The 22,678-nt window shown below is 39.8% G+C and overlaps 1 protein-coding gene across 2 annotated transcripts in view; it reads left to right on the forward strand.

The window, feature by feature from the left end:
• Window positions 1-7,728: 7,728 nt before the first annotated feature.
• The window catches only part of SESTD1 (SEC14 and spectrin domain containing 1), a 62,084-nt gene continuing 47,134 nt past the window's right edge, over window positions 7,729-22,678 (forward strand). For both annotated transcript variants that reach the window (XM_082312507.1, XM_082312508.1), the window contains exons 1-4: window positions 7,729-7,847; window positions 11,035-11,097; window positions 11,774-11,876; window positions 20,193-20,272. In XM_082312507.1, the coding sequence (XP_082168633.1) occupies window positions 20,218-20,272 (55 nt within the window). In that variant the 5' untranslated portion in view covers window positions 7,729-7,847; window positions 11,035-11,097; window positions 11,774-11,876; window positions 20,193-20,217. The remainder of the gene's footprint in view (window positions 7,848-11,034; window positions 11,098-11,773; window positions 11,877-20,192; window positions 20,273-22,678) is intronic.

The following is a 22,678-nucleotide window of genomic DNA, read 5'->3' on the forward strand; positions in this document are numbered from 1 at the left end:
TGCTTAAGTGAAACAATCACACAGCTCTGCATTTATTGCATTGTTTCAAATATGTTGACATTCCAAATATACTTCTGATTCAGTTAAACCAAACGTTTCAAAAATCCTGAAATGCAAGCCCTGTGTAGAAATAACAGTCAGTAATAGTATTAAACTCTTAGCAAGGAATACATCCACTAAAGAAGCACAGAACTTGAAAAGCCCTAGCTCCAGATGTCCATTTCATTAGGTACAAATTCTGCTTCCTCCTCCAGCTCAAAACACAATTTTGCAAGTCTGGAAAAGGAATAGAACCGCCACAGTTTTGCTGAAAGATGAAAGCATATGATGTTGCAAATAGCTGTTCCTTTTCTGTAGAGTCTGAGAACAAACATAGCAGCTTGAATAGCTCACCGTAAAAGGATCTACAAACCACACAGATCGACTGGCCAAATTTGATGGGTAGATATAGACGGGCTGTCATGATAGTTGTGAGTCAGCTGCTGCATACCCTACACCGGACTGCGGGAAAGACTCCACCCAAGTCCTGCCTCTCTGAAGCTAAACCAGTTGAATATTAAGAAATAACTAAACTTTAGCTCTTAATGCTGAAAAATGAAGTAGATTTAAACACATTTATTACCATTACAAGAAAGATACTATTGAAGCAATAAGGTACTCATTGATATTTGTTATGATATAAGAAATCAGCTTGCATAAAACCAAAATTAGTAATTTTAAATTTCTTACCTAATGCAAGTACAGAAATGTTTTCTCCTCTTGCCATGCCCTAAAAGTGGAGTTGCACACATGCACCTGAGCTGCCTCTGACTGTGCTCCCTGAGATTCCTTTCATCTGTGTGCATGGGATAAGCTTCCTTATAGTTTGTAGTACTGAAAGTTTAATTCATAGTACATTGGGTTTTCAACCTGCTCACTGGCTCATGGGAAGAATATGAGAAGTTTTAATGATCTTTTCTTTAGAAAGGATCATTTCCTGAAGTAAAATTTGCTATGAGTCTGTAAGGGAAGGTTTGTGTTTTTTTTTTTTTTCTTTTTGCATATAGAAATGTAAATTTTCATGTTTTGTAAAATTGTTACATACAGTAACTCAGTGCATGATAACATGCTTCAACAATATTTGGTTTTATGTAAGTTTTTCAGTATTACCTTATTAAGTAAAAACTGATGTGTGATTTCGTTCATCTCTGCCCTATTTTTCTTGTCTCTCAGTATGAGCTGTTCTGAAATTATGTTCACGTACTAGAAGACAAAGTGCCAAGTACCTAATTTAGTACTCAACAGTTACATCCAAATTTCAGTTGTTGTATAACACCCAATACTGTAAAGACGAAGAGCTCAAGAAATCCTTGCCTCAGACTAGACAATTATCTGCTCTTTGGATTAGATAGTATTATTCATATTACATTTAAATAGTATCTTATTTTCAAGGTGGCCTGAATGACTTTAACAACCTATTTGTAATGTATGTGATCTCCACGAAAAAGATCAGTATGGCAGCCTGATTGCCCATGACTTCTGACGTATGGGTGCAGGAAAGTGATACAGGAGGAGGTTTACAAACTGCTTGTGAACTATGCAAAGCAACACAAAACAAGGACCAATGACTGGGATTTTAAAACACCTCTGTGGATTAGAAACATGCCCCATGATTAGGCTCCTAGGGCTTGTGGATGTGTTTGAAGATCCTGGCCATTCTGACTAAGATTTCAGAAATATTTTAAGTTAAGGTTAAACACAATTAATTACATTTGAGACTATTCTTTCAAAATGCATTAAAGTAAAATTTGTACATAGCAGTTCTGAAAAAGCAATGCGAAATTACCTCCACACATTCCAAAATATTTTACTTTTTAATTATAATTACAGATGTAATTCCTTTCTTTGGTAAAATAGTTGGGTTTTCAGCCATGACGTTCTCTCTTTCTTGAAGAGGATTTCTGACATGCAGCGTGAACACTGAATACTGAGTATTGTACACCGAGTGACACTGAATCTCTAAAAAATAAGCACTCTTCTACATCAAAGGTTACAATTTAAAGCCCCTAAATGCTTAATAAACATAATGAACTATGAAGTCAGGAAGCTTTAAGGACATCCATAGACTAGCAAACACAGTGATGAATTTTAGCCAGCTCAGCCACTTACTCCTAAAAATGGCTTTTCTCTGAGAGTGAAGAGCTCTGGCTTATGGCCTCTAAAAATAGCTCATATTTCTTATCCTCTTTCAATTCACTGTTGCTAACAATGATTGTGATTAGTGTTAGTATATACCCTGGAAGCCAGCTGCTGTTTGTAAAGTTAGAAATCCAAGCCATACAAAGTGGAACCTATACAGAGAATGTATCTAAAATCCATAACTGACCAGTTCTTGTTAACATAGAAAGATTTGCTATTTAGACATACAGAAAAAAATGTTTTTGGGAAACTCCTTTCAATTTATTCTCTTTCCAAATGATTCCCCTTCTGACCCTCAGAAGAAAACTACAGAAGGTTTTTCTCAAGAACATGCTCCTTAACACCTCCTGCTCAGAACCGCACTAGAATCACCCAATAAGGGGAATGCACACAAAAAGTATAAAGCTGTCTTTGTCTTCCCCTTTTCCAAGAGTGCATGAAGTAACAGCTACAGTACAGGACACCCATTTCTTGATTTCTGATGTACATTACCATCTAACCTCCTTTATGCTGTAAACATTTTGCTAATAGTTCATTCTGAAGCTGGAAATGAAATGTAAATCGAATGTAAGCAAAAATGGTGGTGGTACCAAACGTAGCTGCTTCTACTGGCTAATGCTAATAAACCCCATGGCCAAAGAGCAAGCAAGTTGCAGGGAGGCAGTAAGTAATCAAGTCTCATTAGAAAAATCCCTGTTCTTTCTTTTTTTGGTTCAAGCAGAAGAAAGCAGCATGGAGCTGCAAATATGGTTCCAGCAGGACACTAGGTGCTTTGTACAGGAGTCATTCAAAATGTCACTATCAGGATTCTCTCTGTTACTTGTATAGTTAGCATTTCAGAGTCATGTTTTTTCAGAGCTGTTATGCCTCATGTGATAACTAGTATGGTAAGTACAGTTGTTCCTTTTCTTCAGCAAGAACCACAGCAGTAATCCCTGATTAGACTGAGCCATCAGGAGACAGAATATGCTGTAGGCACCCCACCTAACCTGCTCAGTGGTATGGCACAAGCACCTAACATGACAGGTAAGTTGGTTCTCATTTCCTCCCTCTGCAGCCACAAACGTGGCCTGAGACATGCCCGTCTCCATTCGGCTGTTGCATACCTTCTGACTGAAGCTACGGAGACAGGACCAAGATCTATACCCTTGTTATTGCACACGAGACCCAGGCCAGACCCTGTGGACTGATTTCCTGTGTAGACAGGAAGACATTGCCCCTGTATTATGGAGGCTTGGGGTCTACTGCCAGCCAGAAACCCTTTCTCCTTCACAAGATGAAATAAATTTCTGAGGAAACCATGTTCATGGCTAAGAAACCTGGGCAGTAAGATACTGACCACAGATAGCTTTGCTTCCCATTAAACATTTCTCAGGTAGCTACTCAGGCAATGCAGCTTTAGGCTTCTATTTTACTTTATTTTTTACAAGAAAACCCTTATTTCCTCAGTAGGAAGGAAAGGACAAGTTATGAAGATTGTTTTTTTTATAGAAAATAAAAAGTAATTAAACAAAGTAATAAAAGTCACTACAGAGTTTACTGCAGGACATACAATCCAACAGCCTCTAGTACTTGGAAGGATATGATGACATCAGGGTATGCTTTATTGTTTCTACCTGAGCACGAAGAAGCATATGAAAAAAGACACGACCCCCGTCGTTTCTTCAGAATCTTGCAAAGATTCATACTGCTGTCTCTCATTACAGACATGTCACTCATGCAAAGACCTTTATAAAACAAAGACTTTCTCTTTTTTTTTTATAATTTAACTGAAGAACTTCAAAATTATTGCCAACATGAGATAGCTATTTAAAAGATTGTTTTATACACCCTTTGATAAGTATGAATATAATAAAACATAGATCCTTCAAAACCTGCTAGGCACTGCCTACGCAGAGTGCCAGGCTTTCAGCTTGTGCTAATCAGTAAATGCAGTCTCACGGGTTTGGGCTATCAGGGACTCGAGTTTCAGATTCTATTAAGAGCACAATTTAAGGCTTTGTTGCTAATTGTTTCAGAAGAAACAATCACACCTCAGTTCAGGATTAAAAACTAGTATTTGTGTTGAAAAGGACACTTCAAATTTTTATGCTAATAGCAGGTGAATGTGGCGACCTTCAGAAGCCAGTGAATGGCAGTTCACTTACTGAGTACTGTAGCAGATCTTTTGTTTGTTTCTGTGATGTTTTGAATGTGCACTGAATGCTTATATTTTTCTGTCACTTCCACTTCCCAAACCTCCTGATACTGTTTATCAACATAGAAGGGACTTTTCCCACTGTTTTGCCAACATGAATCTGGCTGTATGACAAATACATAAGACTTTAAAGTAGTAGATGCCTCTGCTGCTTACCCATGAATACAATGATACCATCTTGTTATGATCATAAAGCTCCACATACAAAACATTCTCCAGTTTTTATTTACAGTTCATCACTGTCAGCCTACGCTAATCCCACTGCAATATAGTTATTTGCTTATTTACTGTATATACCATTTATGAATTGCAGTGGTCTGCAAGTTATGTGTCTAGCCACTTATGCTGGATAGTGCTAGCTTACACTAATTTAACTACTCACATTCATTTTTGTGCTACAGGTAAAACAATTGCCTATCTGTTGCACGGAGATGTAGAAGAAAGCAACAAGCAAGGCAGCAGATTAAATCACTCCAGGTGGAGGGTTTCCAGCCTGCCTGGTGCAAGGCTGTGCCCGGCAGCATCTCCCTGCGCCCAGTGGCAAGCGGAGCAAGAGCGAAGGTGCGTAGCGGGCCCATGGGGTGCTGCACAGGATGGCCACTGTCACACCTGGTGGCACCTGGGACCAGTGTCATGGAGGTGAGCTGGTGTCCACTAGAAATGTGTGGGGGTTTGGTTTGTTTTCCTTTGAAGGCTGATTTTTCTGGAAGTGCAGCAACTGAAGCTGGAAGCAGTAACTCTATTGTGAGAGCACTGCTCTGCCTGTAACAAAGGCTCTGTTGTGTTGACAGGCAGCACAGTGCCCAAAGCTCAGGATGTTTTCAGCCTATTTACTTTTATTTGGATTTGAGTAAATCTGGCATGGCTGCTGGAGAATAATAGCGTGTATTAAGGCCCGTTTTAATCAAATGGATCCTTGATACAAAAATGTACTGTGATTTCTTTCTACTGGCAGTTTGCATGGCAAAGGCAATCAACTACAACTCTGAACTGCCGGTATGACCTTAAACAAAATTAGTCATCTCAGATTCTGTCCTGGCAAATCGCTCAGCAGAGTATACATGGAAAAGGAAAGTCAGAAAACCTGTTACAACATCTTGATGCTCAAACTAGCACAGCTCCAGCCAGAGTACAAATGAGAGGGACTTTTGGGTTGCTCTGTGTTAGGGCATTGAAAGCCACTGCAAGAGTTTTACCCCTCCTCTCTGCAGGAGGAGAAGCCTCGTTCAGTCACTGAGAAGAGATTCCAGTTGTGACCAGGAAAACGGAGAAGTTGGGTCTATGTCTTTTTTGGCCTAAATTTCTCTTCTCTTCTCTCAAAAGTAACTACGAGAAATTCTATTAGGATTAATTAGTTCATACGTACTGAAAAGTTTGAGCTCCACAAGCCAAACCAAAAGTACCAAAAGTGCACAATCTTGTCATAAATAGATATACTTTCATTTATTGTATAGGCTATATGTGATAGGAATGGTACACAGAATGTAATGTCTGCACTATGGAGGCTTTTAGAAGTGTGAAATAAGAAAGAAAAACTCAGTATGGCAGTCATTTGTAGTTTTCCCTTTGTTGATTTTACTTTTGCTCCTTTTAAAGATTAAAGATATATGTGTCAGTGACTTCCACTGAGTTTTCACTTGTGCTGGACATGGGTGCTGCGCATCAGATCACTTATCTGGTGTTCTGAAATACTATTTGTCCTACAGTCAGAGATTACAAAGATACAGCCTGTGTAAACAGTGATGAATAGTGAAAGCTTCTTTCTATTGTCTTACCTTCTGACGACAAGTATGCAATAAATAAGCATAAATGTAGAAGAGTGACCTAAAAGTTGTATCTGGCGCATTCTTAAACCATTAGTGCACACACTTAAAATATTGTTAAAATTCTCCTCTTTTAATAAAGTACGAAATAATTTATATGGTTCTCTACAGCAATTACTTTTGGTGGGGAGCTGATGAAGATCACTTATCTCTGTTTATCTCTACAGGTTGTTAGGGAAGTTATTTTGCACCTCCTCTTCTTTCGTTGCTGCTGTTTTAAGTATTCTTCTAGGAAAGAAAGACCCGACAGAGAAGGTATGTATGTTCTCGAGGCTGACAGGCCTTGGCTAATAGGCCTCCTCTGAAAATTTTAATGACAATTCTTTAGCTCTTTCATGTCCAGTGGGTTGTGTTGCTGAGAGAGGGACAGCTTTCTGAGTCAGCAGAGGCCAGGGATGAGGTGACGGGCGTGCTCCGATGGTGACGCTGAGGGCAATTCCTACAGCAGATGCTGACTGGCAGGCACCAGGAAAGGCGGCAAACAGTGGCAGTCTTGCAAACTGTGTTTTGAGGGGAGAAACCAAGCAGTTGCAGCCTATGTGAGACAGTTTTCATATTTGAAATGAGATATAGTAAATGATATTCAGTCGCTTTGCAAATAACAAGAGCAAAATTACTGTTAAGATCAAGTTTGCGGAAGCCAATTTTTTTTTTAAGAGCCATTATGTAGCCTAAAAATGATGTGTTCAGCAGGAGATCTAAGACTGACAGCAACTTGACCTAGGGCAGTTAGACTGAAAGCAAGACAAGTGTCCTGGCTGGCTTCCTTCACAGCATTTCTTTCCACGTTTTTGCTTGTATTATTTTAGTCTTGGCATGACAGAGTTTCAGGATGCTTCTCCAGGAGCCTGGACAGACAATAGGTTGTTAGCTGCAGTCTGGGGGAAACAAAATACGCGTTGCTGTTGTGACTACTGATGGCAGAGGGCCGCAGGTGGAAGCTGACGTCTGCCTGAGGCACTATCAACAACCAGTTTTCACCTGTTTTCATCAATTGGACTTCCATTCACCACACACTCACACACATGAATCTCCAAATAGTAAGGCACGGCTCCTGTTATCTTAACGGGGCTCCTAGCGCCAAAAAATCTGCAGTCGGTCAGACTCCAGCCTGTCTACGCTGGACATTGACAATAGCCCCCCAGTTACTGACAGGAGGCCGGGGCGGCGGGAAGAGGGCCCCGGCGGGGCCGGGCCGGGCGGTGCCTGGCGGGGCCGAGGCCTGCGGGGCGCAGCGCTCGGCACCCCCTAGCGGGGCGGCGGCGGCGCATTGTCTCCCGCTGGGGTGGGGCTTCGTCTTGCCGTCTCTCGGCCGGGCCGGGACCGGCGCAGCTGCCGCGGCGGCTCCGCGGGAGGGGCGGGCGGTACCGCGGCTCCGCGCTCCGCAGGCGGGGGGGACGCTGAGGCGAGGCCAGGGGGGCGGGGGCGGGCCCGGCAGCGCCCGGTGCTCGCTGTCTCCTTGCCGACGGGGGAGGGGTCGGAGCCGCCTCCGTCCCCGGGGGCTGCCGCCGGGCCAGCGAGGCGGTACGAGGCAGCTGAGGGCAGCCGCCGCAGCCTGGCCGGAGCGGGTGGGTCTAGGCTCCGCCCCGCGTCCGCCCGCCGTGCCGCCGGCGTCCTCCCAGCCCGGGCACCCGGAGCGCCGCAGCCGGGTGAGTACCCGCGTCCGGAGGGGCTCTTCCCTCGCCCTGGCCCCGCGGAGGGGCGGCCCGGCGGCCCCGGGCGCAGCGCAGGCCCTGCGGCCTGGCCGCGCTTTGTTCCCCGGGCGGCGGCGTTGGAGCTGTGGGGCGCCCCGCTCCGCCGGGCGGCGGCGGGCTCCCGACCCTCCCGGGGGGCGGCGGTGGCCCGGCCCTGCGGCAGGGCAGCCCTCCCGCGCCCGGCCTCCCTGGCCGGCGCCGCATCCCCGCGGCAGGCGGGCGGGCTAACGGGGTACCTGGCGGCGGGCTGCGGAGCTCGCCGCCGCCTCCTCCTCCTCCCGTTTCCCTGCCCCTTTGTGGGTCCCGCCGGCTGTTCCCGGGCCGGGGGCACGGCAGGTCGGTGCGGCCCAGGGGAGCCCGCGCAACAGGTTTGGGTATTGTTCGTGCCGCCGCTATATACGTGGCCGCGGTGGCGGGGGGGCTCCCGGGTGGCCGCTGCCGCCTGGCCGGGGCCTGCCTTTGTGCGGGCGGCGGGCGCTGGAGGGCGGCGGCCCCCTCCCGCCGGGCCCCGCCGCGGCCGCCCCGCGGGTGCCACGGGAGGCTCGGGAAGGAGGGAAGGAGAGGGCCTCGGGCAAGGGAGAGCTCCCCCGAGGGAGGCGGGGGCGGGAGCCGGAGCCGGCTCCCCGGCTCGCCGATCCGCTCGGCTTCTCGTGGGGATTTTCCCGGTGCGTCGCCGCTGGTCAGTGCGGCGGCGGGCTGGTGGGACGAGTCACGGCCGTGTCACTGCCTCGGCGTCGGGCTCTCCTGGGCTTCTGGAAGCGCTGCCTGGTCGGGAAGCTGATTCACTGCTGAAGCAGTGGTTGCTCAGAGCCACGGTTGCCATTTCTTTGAATTTTGACAGGTCCATTGTCTAGCATTTTGCTTTTCTCCCCATAACTGTGGTGTCCCTTGCTGCCCCTTTACAGAGCTTTTTAGCCAGGCAGTTGTAGGAACGAGATGCTCTAAAGCACCCTTTTTCTTAAAGAATTTGTACTAGTGTATGGGAGCAAAGAGTGGAGACGATTAGTGGAGAATGGTTCTTTGTTTTTTGAGGTTTTGTAATTTTTTTAATGAACAAATTGGGTAAGGCTTACATGGATGGGTATTAGTAGATGCTTTCATCAGTTGTTCTTTCATCTTTCTTCATCCCAAAGGAAACACTGGTCCCTCTGCATTTTTAGTATTGCAGTGTCTGCATTGTCCTAACGATTGGATGTTGACTTTGTTCACATGTTAAAATTCACTGTGATGAGGAAGTCCTGGGGTTTTTTCCTCCCTTTCCTCCTTCTGTGACATTGTCTGCTAAGATTCAGTGTATAGTAAATAATGAATACTGTTATTACATTATAGGAACAGTGATGGTGATTAACTTCCATGCTAATAAGGGTTCTCATTTTTCTGAATGTGAGGGTTTTATAGTCCTAGTCCCATTTTTTATACCAAGCAGAAACTTAAGGAGAAAAGGGGGAAGGTGGACCACAGAATAGAACTGAAGCTTGGTCAGAGAGGCCTACTGCTTGCTGATGAGGTGCTGATTGTACTTTCCTCTGTCCAGGGGGAAAACAAACAAAGAAACAAAACCCAAAAAACATCACCAAAAGTAGGAGCAATTACAGTGTTCTTTTTAGTGGTGAATTTTAGAATTTTGCACAATTCTTTACATCATAGATTGCTGCTTGGAGAATCCTGTAAATTCATCTCAGCCAACTGTTTTTCCTAAAGTAGAATGTTAATAGATGATATTTTATTTGCAGTTTAGATGATCTGTAGCATCAGTTTTCCTAGAAACAAGAGTGAAGAGAAGAAAATACATGTATTTTTAAATTTCTTACAAGAAACAGTGCGATGATGTCTCCTGGAGTTGTAAGCTATAGTTCTAAATTGGCTGTGGAATTACATTTCTCAGTGAAGCTTATGTAAATGGGAAATGTACATGGTTTTGTTATTTTCCAGCAGCAGAGTAGAAGAGTGCGGTGAAGTTCAGCTCGGTTTCAGTTGGCTGCTGCTTGGGAGTTGTAGTAGGGAGGGGAACTGGAGGTACTTATAGAAGAGACTAGATACATTGATGGTGAACTTGAATACAGTGCTACATAACTGTCAAGAGTCCTTAGGAATAGAGTATGAAGAGGAACACCTCTATTCCCCAGTGACTATGGGTGTTGGGGAAATACAGAACACCTTCAATAGGTAGCTTCTGATAAAGTAGGCAAAGCCTACCCTAGGGTCTTGTAGGGATAAGAAATTATGTTGCAGGACTTCCACCATGTCTCTGTTCAAGCTATCTTGAGCACTTGCTACTGATATTCTTGTTCCTGATCTATCGGTGTGTGCTCTTGCCTCTCTCCATCTTTTTGAGGCTGCTAGTTTATTTGCCTGACTAGAAAACTTCCAGTAATGTAAGGTTTTTTTGTTGTTGTTGTTGTTTTTTTAATTTAAAACTTGTTGTGAGAGAGATTACTGTAATAGTTGCTGCATGTGAGTAACTGTAAAACTGATGAAATGTGTTTAGCATCTTGGCTTTGTCTGTAACACAGGATACACTAATTTTGAGTGTTTGGGTTTCCTTGGTGGGTGGAATTTGATCAGTTACAAGGTTTCACGCAAGTCTTAAAGCATGTGCTGAGATTTTATGTTTGATGCTTATCTCTTAATTCTGCATCTTCTAATACAAATAGGGACTACTTACATTTTTTAATTCAAGTTATAATTTGCCTTTTTTAATTTTATAGCAATGATTAACTTAGTTTGTAGGAATACCTTCTTCCTCTTTTCACAAAAAACACTAACACTGTTGTATTTTCAATTTTGCCTAAAACTCTGTGTAGATTACCTCTGACTGAAAGCTTACTACAAGGATTCTGGTTCTTGTTACTTTCCCACCGCTTCCGGTGCTGCCTCAGGAGCATTGCCTGCTAATTATAAACAATGTTGATGTCTACCATATGTTTTGGTAGAAAATACGGGATTCCTGCTGTCCCATTCAACTCGAATGCCTAGCTTACAAGTATTTGTGAATATATAATGGAAATGTTGGCTCCCCTATCATGCTACCATGTAACTTTGTAATAAACCCTTGTTTTCAGCCTCCAAGGAAATAAAAGTTTTAGATTGAGTATTAACATCTAAAAATATGGTCAAATACTTTTTTCATTTAAATTTGCAGAATCTGGGATCCAGAGCTGAAACTTGTATCCTTAACAGACAGTGTTGCATTCCAGTACCAATGGTAAGTAAGATCAGTCTCTTCCAAAAATAAGATCTTTAAAATTTTCACAAAGTATATTTGGTTCTTATGAAGATTTGACACTAATGAATACACTGCATAGAACAATATCTTTGCAGTTGGTTTTGCACAAACTTATTTAGGCTGTAATTCATGCTGCCTTTAACTTACCTACTTTACTTCGTTTTCATCTTGTGACTTTTAAAAATCTTTAAAAGGTGCTATAACATAACCAAAGCTTCTGATACTGAAGTTATGTTACGTAGTTTGGCTTAGATACTATAAAATAGCGCAGCTTGTGTTAGTGTCTCACGTTGTGTTAGTCTCACACAGAGCAGTGTTTGCGAATGTATGTAGGATGTTTAAGCTTAAGACTGGAGATACGTGAATTCTAATTTAAAGAGGGAGCTGCGGTTGTGGGTGAGAGTAAGGAAAGAAGTTTTAAAAGCATCGAGGTAGGTTGTTGCTGCTCTGGGGTTCATAAGCTTGTGCACAGAAGAGGAATGAGAGACTTGAGCACCTTGAGTGAGCAAACAGAAAAATGCACTGGCAAAGCTTTTTACTCTTTAGACTAAATAAGAGTGAGAGATTTTGAAGTGAGGATATCCTTACAGCAGACTCTAAACTCAACAAGGAAGCAAGTGAAAATCAATATGGAGTGTTGTTTTCCTGTTTCTAGGTAAGAAGATGAGCTGCTGCATTTTGGACAAGCTGAAGTTTGGAATGCTGGGCCATAAAGAACCCATTAAGAAGGAAATTACAATAGTTAAGAGGAGATGAAGGTATGACTTAGGGCTTCACAGAATCAGTGGGTCAAGGGAGATAGATGTATTAGGCATGTGAGAATTCAGAGCCAAGCTAAACTCCTACGGTGTTGGCAGAGTTGAATTTGAGATGTGTTCTTGGAGAGATACATGAAGGATAAATGTTGACCAGACTAAGTAAGGCAAAAAAAAAAAAAAAAAAAAGTTGTTGGATTTCATGTTAACTTGATGTTTTGGTCACTTAATGATATATGCGTCTGAACTTGAGAAAATAAATGGCCCTTCTTGAGGGAAAGGGTCAGGATGGACACATAATATGTAGATGAAAGGTGCCATGGCTTGTCTACTTTTAGGTGTTGGTAAAAGCTATGGTTTCTTTCTAATCAGTATACCCTCAATGTGGGTTGTCTGTTTTCTGTCTGCTAGCATAATGTTTGCTAATTCTTTCATGTTACTATTTCCTAGGACCAAATTAGAATGTATCAGTGGAAAATGTATGAGTGGTACATCTATGCAAGATGCTCCAGGTAGCAGTTTGGAGATCTTGATTTTATGTTATCTGAAGCATATGACCATTTATTTATTTATGATAGTGGAATGCTACATGTTTTATTTTGAGGGGATGGGAGAGAGGGAGAGGTGCTGTGGTTACTGCAGGTGGTTGCTGTGGCTGATTTAATTTGTGGTTTGCAGCTGAAATGTTCAGAATTTTTAACGTGAGCACAAAAACTGAAGACATCTGTGCGAGTTAAGGAAAGATTCATTTCTCACAGTAATTCAAGGGCAGCATAGATAATTATTTTTATTTTGTATAACAATGAATTAATGTAATTCTGAAATATTTTAAAACTTAAAAATGTAAATGAACAAGGTATTTATATACCAGATCCGGCATATTTCAATCTCTTCTACTTTGATGTTTGGTTAAGACTAGCAAAGTTTTCAAATTACTTATTCCTTAGGAAGGGATTTTTATTGTTATCCTCATTGTGTCTACCTTGTGTGTTGTGCAGTGATGGGGGGAAGCCACTACCATAAATTTTTTTTTTTTTTAAGAATACAGAGGAAATTTGTTCAGGATGTTTCAAGGTCCACACAAAATCTTACTCTTGAGCTGGGAACTTTTTTGGTCAGGTATCAACCCCAAAGTTTTAGATATTTGTAAACAGTCTTTTTATTAGCGTCTCATTTGTTTTCTTCTTGTTTTGGGTCAGTTTTCTCCACCTAAAAAGGATGACTGCTTTTGTGTCTGCTACGCTTATGTCTACACACTGCATCCTACTTTCCCTCTCAAACTATCCCTTGCCCTTTCATACCCCCTGCCACTCTGTATGGCTTTCAGTTTAGAAGAGCATTTCTTTTTGCTTCCATTCCATTGTAGTGTCACTGTACTGGGCTGAGAAGTGATTCTGAGGTCCTGAGCCACACGCACTTGTAACCAATGCCAAGTATGTGTATTGTTATGAGGTTGTAGATTGTTTTCTTCTATAAATGTTATAAAAGGAACAAAAAGTTCTAATCTTGCACCCCAGAGGAAAGTTATTTTTCATTTGCTCCAGACTGCCAACAGTTGCACTCATCAGTGCAGCTGTTTGTCTTTTGACTCGGCTGCTTATGGCCTGGAATTGTCCAATCTCTTTCCTCCCACTGTCTAGGTTAGTTAGTTTTATGAAGTACTGAAGGCATAAGAGCCCTCTGTGATCTTTCATCACAAACTGGTTTTGGACAGTTTGTTAAAGAACTGATAATAAGGTACTTATTTCTCCCAACTCATTCTTGCAAGCTTTTGACTTGTTTGGGTTTTTTTAGTAGAGGGAGCTAGAAGAGGAGTATGTAATGTTATTCTACTATTCATTGGTTACTTTTCTTCCCCCAACCTGTAACTCAAAAATTATTTCTGTGGGAGAATTTACAACCTGTGTGATTTCTGTCTTATTTCCACATGATCTCTGACTAAGTAAAATTTTAAGAGCTGAACCTGAGATTTATTTTTTTATGGGTCTTAGGGAAGTGTGACAAGGAATAGAAAACGCCTCTGCTTTGCTTTTAACATAACATTTCAATTGACCTATTGCCATGTAGAAAGTAGTGGAAGAAGCAACCTCCCAAATTGCATCATTTTTCGTATTCTGCGGTTACTTGATGTTGTGAAGTGAGTTGGGACTATACCAGATGACTCCAACGTCTGCTATTTTGGCTGCCTGTTGCAAGGGAGGGGTATGAGGTAAATCGGAGTCTTCTGTTGCCTGTGGTAACATCCTACAAGGGCAAGCTATAGGATTCTGCAGGAAGGTAAACATGGGGTCTCTCTCTGTAAATGCAACAGAAAAGGAAATGTGGAGATGCATCCAAAACCTGTGACTTACTTTCTCTATTATTCTAGATTAAAGAAGCCTGAAAATTGCCGTAATTTAGCATATACCGTATGTTTTTTGGCTTGGCCTGAGGCTGGAAAGGGTAGAAAACTCTAGCAAGCCATCATTTTTTATGTCAAGTATCGTAGCAGCATTACTAATTTCTGCATGTGTTACTTTGGGTTGGAGCAAGACGGCTGTCTGTGGACATAGCACTTCTTTGGATTCAAAGGCCATTCTTTGAGAGGGTGCTAATTGCTGCATAGTATCCTATGCTTGCCCTTCTTGTATGAAAAGACTGAGGTGTTGGTATTGTGTTTCACAGCTGTACACGCAGATGTTTTTGTGCATCCTTAGTTATATTGTTTCTGTGCTTGATACTCTTCCTTCTTTTCTTTCCCTCTGACACTGCTCTAAGTCTGAAGAAAAGCTCTACCATTCTGTGAAAGGAATAGTTGACTGAGATCAAAGTTAAAACTTAGGAGCACAATGTCTTTTTCTTCTTAGATGGCATAACCTCTCTTACTCACTTGTTCTCCATTTGCTGGTTCACTATTCATTATATTGCTCATCACTTCTTTTTACCACTCATCTTTCACTTCTCACAAAATGCTGAGGTGGGATGGAAAGGATGGGAAACGTATATGGAAGATGGTTAAACAGAGGAAGTAGTTAACAGACAGCTCTTCTCAATTCTATTATTAGCTATAATTAGAAGACAAAGTGTACAAGGTAGGCCTTGAACTTCCAGGTGAAAATGGGGCAGAAGAAATGGAATTTTTCCAAGCTTAAGTTGGTACGGGTGTGACAATGTGCTTTTGGATCATGTGCTTTTGGATCCTGGTTAGCAAACTGGTGACCCTAGGTTTAACCAAAAGTGGAGCACACTTTCAATCTGTCCGTTCATCTGCTGTCACAAGTTGCTGAGTTAGAGTACTGACTGCACATGTGTAATGGAACTGACATGTATGGTTGCGTTTTGCTTTAAAATTAAACAAGCTTACATACTGATGGAAATCTACTGAGTATGTTTTTTATTTTCTTAATCCTTTAGTCTGAATGAATAAGTTATGGAAGATCAGGAATATTTTCTTCATGTACAACTTGAAAATCAGGCAGAACATAACTTCAGTATGGCCTTTTTTATGGATAGTTTTTACAGATAGTCAAAAAGAAAATAATCATAAGTGAACAAAATAGTTGAAAAAGCAAAAACGTTGACTTGATATTCCCTAAATATGTGGAGTTACCTTTTCTCCTGAGGTCTTAAAGGGCTCTAACATTAAAAATTTATTAGTGCTGCTCATAATATGTTAAAGAGTAAAAACCGAACACTGCATTTGAGTACCTAAGCTGATGTTCATCTGTCAGGTTGTATTGTTATTTTGAAACTGTCCAGCTGAGTAACCCAGTTCCATGTGCTCTTTAATTGTAAGCATTCATTCGTTAATGCTGTCTTCAGCCTTTTTCTGGTTTTTGGGCAGGTTTGGTGTGCTTCTCACATTTCCCTAGGGTATCAGCCCTGGAGACACCTTCATTTGTGTTCTTTCTTTGTGCCACTTAGGATGTCATCTGTCCCACAGCTTTAATGTGGCTTTAAAGGAAGGTGAAATAATAATCTCCATAGATAATTGTGATATTCAGCTTTCTCTCTGTCTTTTGCACACGGATTTTATTTCTCTGTGGGACGGATGAACTTTTTTTAAGGTGATCCAGGGAAAGCGTGGGGTAATGCTTTGTGGGTTGAAGTTAGCATCTGAAAAAACTTGCATGCTGGCTTCAGAGAATGAAGCTGTTAATTGTGAAGGTCTGCAATTCAGAAGCTGATTTTAAAAGAAAAAAAATTTCACGGTATATGGTTGAGGCTTTCTCCCCCCCCCCCTTCAGAATGTGTATTGTTACTTGTGCTATTGTTTGTGCCTGGACTTGCAAGCTGCTACAATTTTGAATGTAGCAGCCCATCTGCTTCCTGGTTATTTATAGGCAGATCTATGGAGTTCCTTCTAATCTCTCAAGTCTTCAAAAACATTAATGAATTAAACATCACAATACTGTTGTAAAAAGGGAATTAATATATAACATCTCCATTTTACAGATGGAGGGACTGAACGAAGACTAAAAAGGATAAATGACTTGCTGAAAGCCATATGTATATTTCATAGCAGAACAAGGAATAGAAACCAGATTTTTTTTCCCCTGACTTTTAGTCCTATATTTAACAGACCAGCTATGCTCTCTTGCTTGATACATGATGAGGGAATGGAGAAAGTACTCATTCTTTGAAACTTGTAGTAGATGCTTGTGAACAGACTACCTCATTTAAAGACCTTGCACAATGTACTGAGAGTATTAAGTGTTTCAGATCTAACAATTTTGGGTAAACGTGTTTATATTCTCATTAAGCCTGAATTTTATATTTATTTAAATTTTATATTAATTTAAATTAATTATTAATTTAAATTTATTTATTAATTTATTTATTAATTTATTTATTAATTTATTTATTATTAATTTATTATTAATTTAAATTAATTATTAAAATAATTTAATATTTATTTAAAAATAACAATTTGATTGTTAATTTGATTGTTAATACTTTTGACCAGTGGTTCTCACTGGGTTGCTTAGAAAGAAAACACCTGTTAATTGCTGAGCAGCTTCTCTCTAACATCTTCAGGGTATCTTACTTCCAGTCATCTAGTCAATGTGAGTCTGTCAGCTTCTTTGCTGCCGTTTCTTTTTAGTAGACTTTTTAAAACAGTTTTAAACAGTGTCTGGTTGTTGGTTCTTGAGACTGAAAGCAGCAAATGCAGGTGATATTCTTCATTCATGAGAAATTATGCACTTTAATGACGTAATTTACAGTCTTTCCAGAGCCTACATATGATAGGGGATGCAGCCTACCAAGTCATGATTTGATTTCACATTGGATTGCAGGCTGAAATAATATTTGCTTTTTTTTCCTGTTCTGTAAATTTTTTTACTATTTGTTTACTGTCTCCCCGACCTCCCATCGTCCCCCTAATGTATACATATTTCATTTAAGTTTGTATTTAAGAGAATTTTCTCCACAAGTAGTATTAGTTTCTGCTTGGTGAGGGGGTTGGAAGAGTTTTCTATTTCACTGGAACACCTTTCAAGTACTTAGGTTTTAAATACAAATGTTATGCCACTTTTCTGTGGAAACCTTCAAAAGAATGAATACATGGTTGGAGATTAACATTACTATATTGATTTAAAAACCTGAAAGCCCAGGTCATTCTAAACAAGTTCAGTGAGGTTCTTCAATATAGTTCTTTTATTTAGCATGTTTCCTATATACACAAGTTTTACAATTTGATATATGGTATTTTAATTGGCAAAGTAGATTGCAGGTGGGCATGCAGCACTATAGATTGTTTCTGAAATTCAGCAAACAGATTTGACCTCTTTAACTTGTTTCATATCTGTAAAATTTGAGCATATAGAAGTTATGTCTTTTGTTTTGGAAGTGATAAAATGCAGCTTCTTGAAGTATTTCAGTTTCTTCAAGTGAAATCTGTTCTCTTCAGTGCTCTTGTTTCTCTTCTGTAGTTTTTTTTTGTTTAATGAGTCCAAATGCTTTTTTTTTTTTTTAAATTGATGAATAGACACCAAATCTATTCCTTTCAGCTAAATAGTGGTATGGCATCATTCTTTCCTCATTCTAAATTGAGAGCTTGATGGCCAGTTTAAGAGCCGGTTGTTTTGTCTTCCTCTGACCAAGTTAAAAAGACTTTACATTTTATTTGTAGGTCTAATATACTTATCTGCTTTTTAGCAGTGTACCTTTTTAAAACATCTTTGACAGCTCCCAGTGGAAAGTAGATGCCAGCTCTCTTGAAATTGTTTCACTTTCCAATGTTAAAAAAAGACATTTAGTGTAACTCATCCTGAGATTCTCTGGAGTGTTAACAGATAGAGAGGGATGTTAAACCTTAGTTTTAAACCTGAAGATTTTTTTCCGGCATATTCTGGTAGCCTCCTCTGGTGAGAGTTTTCTTCTAGATGGAGCACATCAGAGAGTGCTTTGTGAGCTGCTTCTCACAGAAGAGAGGTAATTGAAAACTTCAGGAGTTTCTGGAACAAAGGCTAGGTGTTTGAAATTATTGGCAATTGTTCTGACTCACCTCCCTCCACTCCGAGTGAACAGAATGCTTCCTTTGGTTCCAGGAAGTACTGAACAAAAGAACTATTTTGATCCATGGACAGTGCCACTGCTGTGGCAGAAAGCCAGGCAGTGCTTTCATATTAAATAAATTGGTCTTTTCACAACAGCAAAGAAACATGCCCCCTAGAGTCAATAAGTTGATGCAAACTTTTGTTCGTATGTGAAAGTATGAAGATAATGAAGTGTGTGCGTGTAGGTTTGGGCTTTCTTCATTGATTGTGATAGAGAGCCATTTGTAATAATTTCGAAATATAACGGGGAGGAGAGGGAAAAATCATTACCAGGTACGTGTTCCACATCTTAAGAAAAAGAGAATACTGCCAAAGTTAAATAGCTTACACAGGGTGGTTTGAGCATGGTGTTTGAGGGACAAAAATGACTGCCTGAGTCATTCTTGAGTTTTGTGTTTTATGCAACAAATAACCTACAAATTTTTGTCTGAAGCATACAGGAAGCTTTAATAGGATGCTTATTTGAGTAATTGCTTAAAGTGCAAGCTGTCTTGGGACTCAGTTTCCTGAAAGCACTGAAATTTGTTCATTTCCTTTTGTAATATGGGAAATGTGTATTTTATGTAATTGACAAAAATAACACTTAAATATGAAGATTTTGGGATAAGGGGTGGGAATGAACATTGAAGCATTACACATTGGAACGGGGAGGGGCAGTAAAAAGTTGTTGAAATGTTATTTCTGTTTCATAATAAAAATAATCATTCTGCTTTTTTTTGTTTGTAATGAAGCTCATTGTTTTAATAAGAAAAGGAATAACTATTCTATTCAGGCTCTCTATTTGGAGTTCTTTGGTTTTTTTTCTTCTTTCTCCTAGATCATTTGTAGTTTTGATTCAGTTAACTCCCCCCCCCCACCTCAGGAAAAAAAAAGTTCTATTTCTGTGCATGAATGCTGAAGTACCCAGACAGAGAACTCCAGGTTGCAGTCTGAAACCCTGTGCCTGGAATTAAAGGAAAAAAAAAATTAATCTGTTTTTTATTTTGACTGGATACTGGTGCATATCTTGTGTTATGTATGTCTGTGCAGAATTTGTTTTTTTATTATATGGGTTGATTTGTGCAAGTATGAACTCAGAAAGACTTAAACTGGCATGCCAGTTGCCACTTTGTGTAGGCTGGAAGAGGAGATTGCTGTTCAAGCATCCTGATGATTGTCAATGCAATGCAGAAACTTAATCACAGTGAATTGCAGTTCATAATGCAATAAAAATGGGATGAGGGTAAGAAGGTATTCGGAGACAAAAGGAGCAGAAGCTTTTCTAGCTATAGGTTAGACATGCTTATTCTGGCTGTTGGATGTTTTTCTTTAATGGAAGACCTACTAATGGCAGGGTAATGGCAAGTGTCCTGACATAAATGCAGCATAGCATATTTAAATAATTATTATATTCCTGGTAATATGAGACAGACTATGCAAAAGTGTAATTTTATTTACACTTATTTTACATCTGAATGACTGAGCAAACAGATGATCTACCTGTAAATTAATTGTAGTTTTAATGGGGTTGGGAAATAGGACTTTTGTATAAATTATCTCAGTGTCCTTGCTTGAGATTCTGCTTTAATTTTATTTTATGATGAGAAAGAAATCTTTAAAAGATTTACATGGAAAAATGTGTATGATAATGTTTTTTCTTCAGTTTTTACAATACTTTGGATTCTAGTTACAGTGTTCTGTGCTTCCTTCAGAAGAGTACAAAAGTGTTTTGGCCAGTGCTCATTCTAGTGAAACGTAATTGATTTCCCATGCTTGACAACTTTAACTTCTTGTGTTTCAGAGCTGTGAAAATTATCTGAAGTAGAATGGAAGCTTCAGTAATATTACCCATTCTGAAGAAAAAATTGGCTTTTCTTTCAGGTACAGTTTCTGTTTTCCTCAATTGGTTCCTCCCTGCATAATTTGGACGGGATTTTACGTTGGTTGCTTGTACTTGCTGGAAGTATTTAACAGAAATATATTGTTGGTTAGCGCTTTGTCATATTTCAAAAGGATCTCTGAAACTTTTAATCTAGTAGCCAAGCTATTGCTGTTGGCATTTAGCACTTGTTTTTGCTGTAGCCTGTAACTGAACCCACAAAGTTTATGTCATGAGGTTTCAGTCCATATATAAAAGAATGATGATTTAGCAGACATCCAAGAATAATCCTTTCTGTTTTTTTATGTGGTTTTAGAAATACAGAGTGAATATTTTCAGGATTTTCTTTAGAAAACATTTCCTTCCTTTTCACCCCGTCTTTTCTCCAACATAGAAATGGATGGAAGCAGAATTAGCCATGCATTGCAACATTTTGATTATTGCTAAGTAGTTAATTCAGGCAAGGCTGGAATTATTGCTGTATTTATTAAAACTTCTTGAATCTTGGATTGAAGGTAACTTTCTCTCCTCCCCATGACAGAGAAAAACGAAAGGGAATACTTAAAATGATGAATGACATTCTCCTGCCGATTTCACTGCTGTCATAGATACCGGTGTTAGTTCTTGGTGTTTGATTGTCTCCTCTAGGGTAGGGAGATAAATTGCAGAACACTTCTCAACTTCACAAATTGACAAGTGTTGCCATAAATAAATATTCTTCTAGTTTACTTTTTTTAGCTAGTCTAGTTTAGCTTGCTCCAGTCACTTCAAGTGAAACCTGTTCCTTTTGTTAATAGAATTTGTTCTGCTTTGAATTTGCCCACTGCCCCCAGCAATTGCAAATCAAACAATTCCTGTTTAAAAACAAACAAACCAACCCCCCAAAACTCAACTTACGTTAAAGCCTAGGACAGTGGGCAATTTCTCCTGTAGTAATAGCAGATGCATAGTATGTTGGTTGTTCAGCATTATACCGCAAGGGGAAGTTCTCATTAACTAGAGTGCATTTTCAATTTGCTGTTAAAGGTGGCTGATCCATTTAGAAATTTAGATGTTCTTAGTGGAAAGTAATTTATTGAGTGGCAGTTTAAATGCTAGGAACCTTTTTGAACCTACATATTTCTAACTAGGTTTGACCTTTTTGGAATTGTGTAGTATTAATGGATGCTTTAATTTAATGAATGGTAAAGATTCATGCAATAGTTCTTTTAAACATTTTTCAGTGTAAGTAAAGGAACCTGACAGAGAAATCAGTTCATCAGGTCTCTTTAAAGCAACTTTGTTCCATATATTTTCATAAATAAAAACATATTAATGATTAAAACCAAATAGTTTTCCTAAAATATGATTTTTCTGATTTTCTCCAGTGTTTATATGTTGAAGTCTCTTGTCATTTTTGAGTTTAATTGGTACAAATAATGTTGGCCCTGCCTTCTTTTTCTGGATGCGGAACAGAGTGGTTTCTAATGAAGCAGTGTCTCCTCAAATTTGGAATCCGTGGCTGTGTAGCTTCCATGTTGGTAGGTTATTACAAATATTAGGGAAGAATAGGCAAGCTACTGACTCGGCAAAAAACTTGAACAACCACTTTGGTGCAAAATGAATTAAAAAAATTTTTTTTGTGATGGTTTTAGTTGCTTTCCTTGACTTAAATGTGTTTTCAGTTTATAATCATAGAATCTATAAACTACACCACTTCTGAGTTACAACACACATCAAGTTCGTTTCCCCTGATTTTATTTTTCAGGTTTAATCCTAAGCCTGAAGAGTCAGATAGTCTTTTTTGTAAGACAAGGAGGTGGTGTTTGCCACACCTAAAATCACAATGTGATTGGGTTTATCTCACTAAACATTGTATTCTGAAGGTGGCGATAAATATTTATATGATCTTTAGTTTTTAGAAAGGAATTACAAAATACAACCAAGATCAAAGAACAACTTACATTACTGTTTAATTAAATAATTCTTATTGTTTAGTGTGTTGATATTGGGAAATGGTAGAATACATCCACGATAGCCATCGCTTCTTCACTGTTAACTTTAGGTAATATCCCTTTAAAGCCCCATTCAGGTTTTTTTTCCATATTTCCTTTAAAAATACAGTTTTGAGTTAAAATGATTCTTAGATGGATAAAAGTATACCAATTATCTTTTACATAAATGACTGGTCATCATTTTTCACCAAAGAAAAGAATCGGTGATAAGTCCTGCCTTGTTCTCTTTTTGTGCCGTGGCAGGTTGACAGAATACTTACCTGATCTGTATGTACTTCAGTGCAAGAAAGCTGCACAAAACCCACATTGCAAGCAGAATACAGATATTTCAGTCTTTTCTAGTAGTGTTTACAAGCTGGGGCAAAAACCTGTCAGTTGTTACACAAGATGACTTGTCATGAAACTGAATGATTT

Source organism: Platalea leucorodia (assembly GCF_965183815.1).
Source record: "Platalea leucorodia genome assembly, chromosome: 5".
Taxonomy (NCBI): Eukaryota; Metazoa; Chordata; class Aves; order Pelecaniformes; family Threskiornithidae; genus Platalea; species Platalea leucorodia.